Below are 11,109 nucleotides of genomic sequence, written 5' to 3'. Positions count from 1 at the left end.
TATTTTTTAATGAAATTTTCTATGCATATATTATTTATTATGTAGATTCCGAATATACAAAAAATTTCGGTGAAAGAGTTTTGGGATAGGGGTGGGGGACAATTTGCGGAAATTCCACCAGAGTCCACTTAAATTCCTCTTAACTTCCAGGAAAATGAATATTTTTTCGTGAAATTTTCTACAAATATACTTTGATGTATGTACATTTCGAGCATGCCGGAATTTTGAAGGAAATAATGGCAGGTTATTTTTGAGAAGTGTTCCCCCACTCGGTGGTGTTTCGGAACAAGTCGTCCATATTTGTTTCATTTTTCTCTATTATGTGCGTATGTGCATCCGGACCTTCCAAAGTCGGGGGGTACAACTCTGTAGTTATGCCCAAATATACATATACACTGTAGCAATGAAATCTGTACATTAGCCATAAATACACACACACACATATATGCATGCACGTGTATACATACACATATATACTGTGGTAATCAAATCTCCACACGATATACAGACACATGTCACTGCACCAACCATAGATACATACACACTTATGCATACATATATATGACGTGGCAGTCAAATCTGCACAGTATATACATACACATGCAACTACTTCAATCATAAATACACGTGCATACACACACACCTATGCATATACATACACTGTAGCAGTCAAATTTGCACACTATATACATACACATGCATGTTACTACAACCATAGATAAATACACACATGCACACACTACACCAATCATAAATACACATTCACTATTCCTACCATAAATACAAACACACGTACATACATACACACTTCTCCAATCATAAATATACCCCCTCTCTCTCTCTCTCACACAGATGCACATGCACACAGACACACACTACTCCATGCATGTTCACATACATACACACAAAAATGAAATATTACAGTTGAAGAATATTAACTACCATTTCTTCATTTACAACATTTCTCCAATATCAACAACAGTTGCAACAACACCATTAACAACAACGAAAACGGTGACAACAACAGCGCCAGTAACAACAATAGAAAAAACAACAATAACAATAGTAACAACTCTAACAACAACAAATGTAAGAATAACACCACCAAAATGACTCCAAACAAGAACTGAACACACGTACCATGAATTTAAACTTCTTTCTCTCCAGTCACACAATCACATATCAACCGGTTCTAGGAACATTCGCCGTAAACATTTTTGCCGCAGGAAAACTCGCTGTAGGAAACTTTGCCGTAGAAGAAACTTTGCCGTAAGATAATTTTGTCGTATAGGTAATTTCGAATAAATGGCGAATTAATTCAATATCACGGACAGATTTTTTAATTTTTTTTTTTAAAACTAAACAGTTAGAAACTTCGGGTACTGGTAAAATGTGTCACACAAAACACGGTTTATACGAAACGTTTCGGACAAAATTTTGTATTTTAAAAGTTATTTCGTATTAAAGTTGTCGTATTTGGGTAATTTTAACCAATCATTGACGTGTATTCAGCTGAAGAAAATTACTGCTGCTGTTTGCGAACAACTTCCGGGTCCATTGAGAAAACGATGAGTCTACGTCAACAGAAAAATTTGAATTGAAAATCTTTCCTAATAAAACCCTTCTTTAATAACCAGAGATGTTTTTATAGCAACATATATGAGAATGTGTCCATTTCTTTCTCTCTCTCTCTCTCTCTCTCTATATATATATATATATATATATATATATATATATACACACACACACACACACATTAATAATTGGCAGAAGTTAGTGACAATGGCCAACTTCGTGTTTGATAATTGCCAATACATGAAACTCTCAGCTTTTGATTTACTCTCTAACTTCCGCCGATGATATATATACGTACATATATGCGTAAAAAAAAAAACTCTTCACACAATCGAACCAATGAAAAAGCCTCTACCTGGTCGCTCGACACGTTAAAAATAGCAGCCTAAGTATCCCCCTATGTAAATCACACGCCCATTGTACGTAATGTCCTAGATTATCCCTAAAAAGACGGTTTACTGAAGGCTGGAATGTCTTTGCTGATAGGTTTGCTGTATCAGGGTTGATTTGAGGTTAAATAACAACAAAATTATGGTAAATTTCTATATTAACATCCGCACGATTTTCAATAAAAAAAAAAACTTGGATTTTTTTTGCGTGACCATATTTACCATATTTTTGTTGTTATTTAACCTCATGGAGAGAGTCAGAGACAGATAGATAGATAAATAGATAGACAGATATATAAATAGACAGATAGATAGATAGATGGACACATTCTCATAAATGTTATAAAAGCATCTCTGGGTTATGTTAGGGGAGATTTTCAGTTTAAATTTTTCTGTTGTTTATTAATTTTTTGTGTATTGTAAAAGTATATGCAATTTATTATACATAAATTTTAACAACAAAATCTTATCTGGACCCCCAAGGATCATATGGACGCTGGTTGAAAGCCACACACAGCACTAGACATCACCACATGTCCCACAGTCACTCACCAACCACCCCCATTTTACCCAGTCTCATTTCTCTACCAACACACACACACACATTAGCCAACCCACTCCTACCTGAGTGCACGTGCCAATCTTGGTTCACCCCTACCCTATATGCACCGGGGAGGGGGGACCTACCCCACTGCCCACTCACTCCAGCAGTCACCCACCCCAGTCTCTGTAGAACAATGAATCCACGTCAACAGCATCACTAGTGACTCATTAACCAGGAGATTCTATTAATTACTTAATTGTTTAATCCATACTCTGTGTGTGTGTGTGTGGTCATGTGATATATATACAGACAATTATAGATTAACTTGAAGTAATCTAATCTGCATATAATCCCTTCCTCGTTCAACATATCCCTCTTTCTATTACAAGCAATCTGAGTAAACGAGGTGTACATAAATTATTTTCTATCCTTTACTTGATTCAGTCATTAAGCTGTGGCCATGCTGGGGTACTGCCTTGAAGAATTTTTCGTTGAATGTATCAATGTTAGTACTTATTTCCTGTTTTTAAGTCTGGTACTTATTCTGTAGGTCCTTTTTTGCCGAACTGCTAGGTTACAGGGATGTAAACACCCCAACACCAGTTGTCAAAGTGGTGGTGGACAAGCACGAAGACACACAGACAGACATTATATATATATATAACAGAATTCAGTAGGGGTATTAAATACACTACTGCATTTTGTTTATATTTTACCTGCAAAGGTGTAAAATTACAAGCGACTTTATTATTATCATTATTATTATTAATAATGGTAATGATACCTATTTAGTTTTATATTGACATATATATCATCATCATCATCATTTAACGTCTGCTTTCCATGCTAGCATGGGTTGGACGATTTGACTGGGGACTGGCGAACCAGATGGCTACACCAGACTCCAATCTGATCTGGCAGAGTTTCTACAGCTGGATGCCCTTCCTAATGCCAACCACTCCGAGAGTGCAGTAGGTGCTTTTTAGGTGCCACCGACATGAGGACCAGTCTGGTGGTACTGGCAACAGCCACGCTCAAATGGTGTTTTTTTACATGCCACCTGCACAGAAGTCAGTCCATTGCTTTGTTCACATGCCACTGACACGAGTACCAGTAAGGCGAAGCTGGAAACGATCGCATTCCAATGGTGCTTTTTACATGCCACCAGCATGGAAGCGAGACCACTGCTCTGGCAATATATATATATATATATATTACGGAGATATACTGGCATAGCAAGTGACTTGATCTGAGATCGTGTTTTAAGACTTAATTTGTTTACCAATGTTTTCTAATAAACTCTGTTGAGTTATCACTATCTTTCATTTTCCTCTAAATTTTTCAAATTGTAATGGTAATATATGGACACCCTGTAGTCGTTTAACAGGTAAGATGAGGTGTTAAAAAAACTGCTGTCACATCTAAGACAGATCTGGCTGACTGAGCTAGTTGTCCCAGCACCTTTGCCTTTCATCCTTTCGGGTCAATTAAATAAGTACCAGTTATGCACTGGGTTCGATGTAACCAACTTAATCCCTTCCCCCAAATTTGAGGCCTTGTGCTTCCAGTAGAAATATTATTATTATTATACTTCGTTTTTGGATTTGGTTTGCAAGATTTTTTATGTGTTGAAGCATATTTTGTTGTGTCTGGGGAGAGTCATTTTCTTATTGTGCCTTAAAATTTAACACACTCGCTGTTAAAATTTCCACTTATTTCTTATTTTTGTTTTCCTAAAATAAGAAATAAGTGGAAATTTTAACGGTGAGTGTGTTAAATTTTAAGGCACAATAAGAAAATGACTCTCCCCACACACAACAGAATATTATTATACTGCTTTCTGATTTGAGATTCCACCAAATATTAATTATGTACCGGGGTCATTTAAAGTGACTATGTGCTCTCCTTCCTCTTCTAGCAATTGGGGTTTTGATGCATGTTAAAAAAAAAGACCTCATCCTGATGTGAATATTTTATGAATACTTAAGTTTCTTGCAGTAACCTGATACTCTAGGATTAATAATAACTCCATTTCCATTAGGGTGTACCACACACACACATACATCAAATAGTATAACTGATGAGATCAATAGATAATTTAGTAACCAGATACTTGAGGGCTGATGATGACTCCATTTACATTATGATGTTCCATACATACAATAAAACATGTTATAACTGGCCTGGTCAATAGATAATTTAGTAACCAGGTACTCGAGGGCTGATGATAACCCTGGCACCTAGGGCAAGTGTCTTCTACACATGTATAAACGACAGGATTCTTTCAGTTCCCATCTGCGAAATCCACTCACAAGGTTTTGGTCAGCCCTGGAGCTATAGTAGAAGACATTTGCCCATTTTCTCACACTGTGGGATTTTTTCTGAACCTTTATGGTTCGGAACCAAACTTCTTACCAAATAGATAGAAGGCACATGGTTCAGTAGTAAGGGTATTCAGCTCGAGATCGTATGATTGTGAGTTCAGTTCTCTGGTGGCGTGCTGTGTCCTTGAGCAAGATGCTTATTTCACATTGCTCCAGTTTACTCTGCTGACAAAAATGTATCTGTATTTCAAAGGGCCAGCCTTGTCTTGTCAGACTCTGTGTCACACTGAATCCCACCAAGAACTACGTTAAGGGTACTCGAGTTGGTGGAATGCTCAGTCATTTGCGAAATGCTTAGCGGTATTTCGTCTGTCTTTACGTTCTGAGTTCAAATTCCGTCGAGGTCGACTTTATCTTTCATCATTTCGGGGTCAATAAATTAAGTACCAGTTGCGTACTGGGGTCGATCTAATCGACTGGCCCCCTCCCCAAAAATTTCGGGCCTTGTGCCTAGAGCAAAAAAGAATTTCACAAGCAGGCTGTTCCGTTGACAGGATGAACTTTGAGCACTCGTCGTCGTAGCTGACGGAGTGCCAGTTATTACATGTAAACAAAGACAGCTGAAGAGAAAAAATATAAACAAAATTATAGTGAGATAAATAAACAAATAAACTGATAGATAACATAAGATGTATAACCTGTTTTAATTCCAGTGATTCATATTTATTTAGACACATAATCACCGATGAGGTAAACATTCTGGATAGAGTTTGTTCTTGAAGGGGGACAGAACTCTTGCTAAGTAACTGCCTGGACGACCACAAGCATATGTTGTCCATTGCTGTTGTGTATAACACTCATATACACATATGTGTGCGCACGCACGCACACACACACACACACACACACACACACACACATATATATATATATATATATATATATATGCATACATGAATGTATAAATCTTTGTACATATATGACGGCTGACAAAATGTGAACCAAACTAAAGCTGACAGAGCTTTGCTCAGCAATTGCTGCATTAGTTTTGTCTTATAATAGCGACACTGCAGTGTGGCAAACATTAAACGTTCCCTCACTTTTCGCCATCAACATTCAACAATTATATAATCATATTGTCATTTAAAGTCCGTTTTCCATGCTGGTATGGGTTGGACGGTGTGACTGAAAGCAGGTAAGCTGTACCAGGTTCTAATCTGATTTGGCATGGTTTCTACAGCTGGGTGCCCTTCTTAACGCTAACACACACGCACACACACACATACATATTTACAAATACATATATATATTGCTGGCATTTTACAAATTTTGAAACTTGAAATATTTCATTTTTAATGAGTAAGTTCGAAGTAGATAAGGCTATAAATAATAGCATGCAAACATTGGGTTTTAAAAAATGCAATGGATAGAAAAATTCAAAGCCAGTCTTTGAGTTTTTCTACCCAAAGGGATTTTAATCCAATGTATGCATGCTAACATTTATAGTACTATCTACTTCAATCATTAAATATGGAAAATATATATATTTTTTATATAAAATATATATTAAAATAAAAAAATATATATGTTAGTCTAAGTGTACAGCATTATATATTCAATCTTACCACTCAGTTTTGCACTAGGAGTTCAATGTGATGTTAGGTAACAGACCAATTATGCAACTCTTTGCTCTCCTGTGATAGCAGTTATGGAATGAAATATGGCACCTGCTCTCTATTGCTGGAGGTGAAAAGACACATTTGGTGCCATCTCTGAAGAGTGAAGGGTTACATAATCAGACTGTTACCTAACACTCCATTGAATCCCTGCAGCAAAACCAATTAGTAATATTAGCTGTAGTACTGTACACGTTGATTTATATATCCACTCTATTGACAAATGTATGAGTGCATATTTTTTCTGACTTATGGATTTTTAGTATATATATATATATATATATATATATATATATATATATATATATATATATATACATATGTGCATATACACACACATTACATACAAATATATATTATAAACACACACCATAAAAGAGGTGAATATATTTATTTAGCCACATATAGACACCTCTCATACCTTCTGATTTTTTATGGTTTATATACTACTCATGAAATAATTTTACTAATGAGACTCTTTGGATTTCAGTCACATGGACACTACATTACACATTTCTGCATTGGATTAGCTTTGTGGATTGTTAGCCTAATCTGTAAGAAGAGCTTTCTGTGATAGCCACAAGATTCTCTGAATCCATATCTTATACTAGAAATATATATATATATGTATATATATATACAATCAACTGCACATACTGCGCTGCTTTTAATTCATTATTGACTATATATATATATATATATATATATATGCTTGTATAACTTGAACTTGTTGCTTTGATTCATTTTCAAAGTTTCTGTCAAGCAAGACACAAAATATGAAGAGAAAACACTTCACAATGTCCTATCAATGGATAGAATTAAGTAGACATAGAATATAAATGTTCTTTATATACAAATCTATTTGGCAATTAAATTTCTGTTTCGGCATCTTCGATTAGTTCATAATCAAGCAAATGTGCAAAAAGTGAAGACTCCCGTTCTAATGTGAACCGTGCAAAAACTTTGGTTAAACCAGCTGTATTTGGCATCAACACACTCCCTTCCCATGTGTGTCCAACCCGTCGTTTTAAATGGCTCCAAACCTCTCCATTGACAACAAACACTTCTACAGCCCGTGGTACTTCAAGGCGAAAAATATAGCGCCTTCCTGTCAGCAGGTCTCCAGAAAGGGGTTCGTATAGGGTGCATTTTTGCCAGCGGTGGAATGTTTTTGGGAATACATTTACTAGTGGGTTTGGCTCTTGTGAAACTACAAGATATCGGTAAACACAGTCTAATGTTTGTGCATCAGCTTTGCTATCTGCTGCATACAAAGAGAATATATAAAAACCTTCCTTCGGACATCGTATCAGGTAGGTGGTCTCTTTCTCTGTTCGTGACCGAAGGAAAACATATCGGTCAATATCAGAAATGGAACCGTCATTCGTATCGAAATATTGGAATGAGTGCGTTATTTTGATGTTAGAATCCATATGAAATACAATTTCCATGGTTTCATTGTTGGAAACTATTAAAGGATCTGGATGAGATTGCATGGTAATGTTTAACTCTTCGAGGGCAGGGGTTGCACCAAAGAAAGGAACAGGTGGGTAAGGCGGTGCTGGTGGACCCAAAAGTCTCTTGCAGTTGATGAGAAAAGAACAGGCACTTTCTAAACATTCTGAATGCCAGTAATCTCCAGTATAAATAGAGAAATAGTAGATTCCTGGCTGAGGAAGACTAACTGTAAAAATAGCTTCGTTTTTAACAAGCCTCAGCAAGGATCTTCCTTCTAGATCTTTCTTATCTGAGCTTTTCTCAAAATGTTCCAGTAATGAACCAAATCCGAGAATCTTTGGCATGACAAGGCGGATTTCAATGAGCCCAGAATCTGTTGAAATGCTAGCTCCATAGTTGGAGTAAAAACGGAGTCCATAATTGAAGAATGGAGATTTAACAACAGGTAAGTTGATAAACTCGGAGAATGGAAGAGGAATGTCTAGCAGCTGCCAATTGGATTCATCCGGATAATGCTGGTAAATATAGTCTTCTGGGTCGGTCAGAAAATAAAATTCATCATATGTGTGGAACACCTGAAAAATAATTTAAAACAACTATTATCTCAGGTAGATAATTCTCAGGTGAAAAAATAAAAATGATGGTAAGGATGCTGTGAAGGCAGAAACAGATTGACTGGAATGAGATGATGATTGAGGGGATAGTTATAAGATGGATAACACTGTGTAACATGATTTTTGTCCTCGGGTAGCAACTGTTGTTTCCTATGTGCTGATCCCTAGAAAGTATGAAAAATGGCTAATATTTTCTTCAAACTTTGCTCTTGTTAGTTATTCAAAATCCAAAGAATCCCACTACCTCTGCTCATGATTAGAGATGCACATACTGCCAGCCACTATGGGACATGGTCAAGTGGTTAAGGTCAAGCAACTGACAAGAAAATCGGGAGTACTGATCAGAATCATCATCATCATCATCATTTAACGTCTGTTGTCCATGCTGGCATGGGTTGGACGGTTTGACTGGGCTGGCACACTGGAAGGCTGCACCAGACTCCAGTCTGATTTGGCATGGTTTTTCTATGACTGTATGCCCTTTCTAGTGCCGACCACTCCGAGAGTGTAATGGGTGCTTTTACGTGCCACCAGCACGTGTGGCACCGAGCTGCACTCAGCTACTCAGGGCTGAATCTGTCTGAAATGTAATGGAAAATAGCTCAGTTTCAAAACATTGATGGCCAGGTCAGAAAAGCAAAGTTTGCTTTGATTTCTAGAGAGAAGCAAAGAAAATGTAATTGCCAGAAATGTGATGTAAACATGCTGTCCAGAATATTACCTGAGGTAGGTCATCTTTGTGACCAGAGATATGTCTAGCAGCCCATGTACAGTTTATAAATCTCCAAGACCCATCAATAGCCACAGCTGTCCATGAGTTTCGGAATGCATTACCATCGATACGCATTCCTGGTTTGTAGCCAGCTCCTTTAGAATATCCGATGATAATTTCACAGTTAAGTCCAGCAAAGCTAATGAGAAATACAGAAAAATAGAGAAACAAAGCTTTAAAGTTATAATTTCAAACATGGATTAAATACATTATATTATTATACCAGTAGAAATACTGGCCTCCTGGTGGTTTCAACTGGGCATTATAAGGATGGACGAGCAGACACACACACACACATTCATACATATAAATATGTATCAATGGCAAGATTTCAGGTTAAAGATTAGACTTCATCCTCCCCAAGAAAAGTTTTTCATAGTCTGCAAAACTGATGGATGTCATATGTGTGTGTTTTTGTGAGTGTGTGGGTGTGTGTATGTATGTATGTATATATATATATATATATATATATATATATATATATATGTGTGTGTGTGTGTGTGTGTGTGTGTGTGTGTGTGTGTGTGTGTGTATGTATGTATGTATGTTATGTATGTATATATATATATATATATCCAGTATTATCTTGATTAACAAATTTAGAGAAGTCTGGTAAATAGCAAGTCACATTGCCTTGATAAACTTGACATATCTCAACAGAAAATAGTGTCAAACATGACATTCCTTAACAACAGATAGATTGGTATATAAAACTACTTTCTGCAAAAATTTTGAGTGGATATATCTGACATCTGCAGTAAAAGGATTAAGGGGGGGAAAAGCCCCTTTAAAATTGAAGGCAAAAAAAAGACAAGACTAACCTACAAAGTTTTTTAAACAGTTGATGATAACTCTCTTTACCACTTTTCACGCCTTTTAGCAAGGATAGAGAAGAATTTGGATGTAAGATCTGTTTGACAGCATTTCGGTTGAGATCTTTGGCTATCACCCAGCGAAATAGAACCCTGAAACACAACAAGGAAGAAAGTTTATTAAAAAAAAAAATATTCAAAATTAATGAGAAAGAGAAATATGTGTAACACATGAAAAATGATAGAATCTTTCATATTTTCACATTAAACATACATACAAAATGCTTTGCAGAAGTTTTCAGACTTTTTCAGGAGACATTTATTAATTTCATAGAAATATGAAACTCTAATCTCCTTCAAAATAGGATCCTTTGACTTCAATACACTTACTGTAGCACTCCAGACACTTCATGAAAGCCCTCCCATCGAAGTGAATGTGACCTGGACCTTTGACCACAGACTCCTTCATCTTCAAAACAAATTCCCTTGAAATTTTTGTTCAGCTTGAGAAACAATCAAAAGTCACAGGAAGCAAGGTCTGGACTGTACGACTTGATGTCAGTACACACTAGCTGGACCCAATTTCTACTTAAGCAGATACTGTGACAATGATTTGGAGTAATTTGTTAATTTGACTCAAGTTGAAAATTTTGATACCATGCACTGCTGTCTAGCGTAACATGAAATATATATATTGACAATATACTACAACTTTGTCACTCCACTACTGCTTAAATCTCTCTGAGAGATTTAGAAATATTATATTTCTAATATATATTTTTGTTTTCACTTTGAAACAATCTAGACTCTAGACTGGCCACTGTAAGGTGGTTAACTAATTTTAACACATCATGATCTGCACTGCTAAATATACAACTGATTTCAAAAATTAGGCGTTTGCAGCTCTAGCTCCTGGCTTAAGTTGGGGGGGGGGTTTACTATATA

The 11,109-nt window shown here is 36.3% G+C and overlaps 1 protein-coding gene across 1 annotated transcript in view; it reads right to left on the bottom strand.

The window, feature by feature from the left end:
• Positions 1 to 5,505: 5,505 nt before the first annotated feature.
• LOC106876105 (hillarin) overlaps positions 5,506 to 11,109 on the bottom strand; it is a 52,893-nt gene continuing 47,289 nt past the window's right edge. Inside the window, exons 6-8 of the mRNA XM_014924515.2 lie at positions 10,174 to 10,317; positions 9,302 to 9,491; positions 5,506 to 8,541 (exon numbers count right to left, since the gene is read on the bottom strand). Of these exons, the coding sequence (XP_014780001.1) occupies positions 7,378 to 8,541; positions 9,302 to 9,491; positions 10,174 to 10,317 (1,498 nt within the window). The 3' untranslated portion in view covers positions 5,506 to 7,377. The remainder of the gene's footprint in view (positions 8,542 to 9,301; positions 9,492 to 10,173; positions 10,318 to 11,109) is intronic.

This window comes from Octopus bimaculoides, chromosome 26 (genome assembly GCF_001194135.2).
Source record: "Octopus bimaculoides isolate UCB-OBI-ISO-001 chromosome 26, ASM119413v2, whole genome shotgun sequence".
In the NCBI taxonomy this organism is placed as follows: domain Eukaryota; kingdom Metazoa; phylum Mollusca; class Cephalopoda; order Octopoda; family Octopodidae; genus Octopus; species Octopus bimaculoides.
The sequence above is the reverse complement of the archived record's forward strand: the minus strand, read 5'-3'. Positions and strand labels throughout refer to the sequence as shown.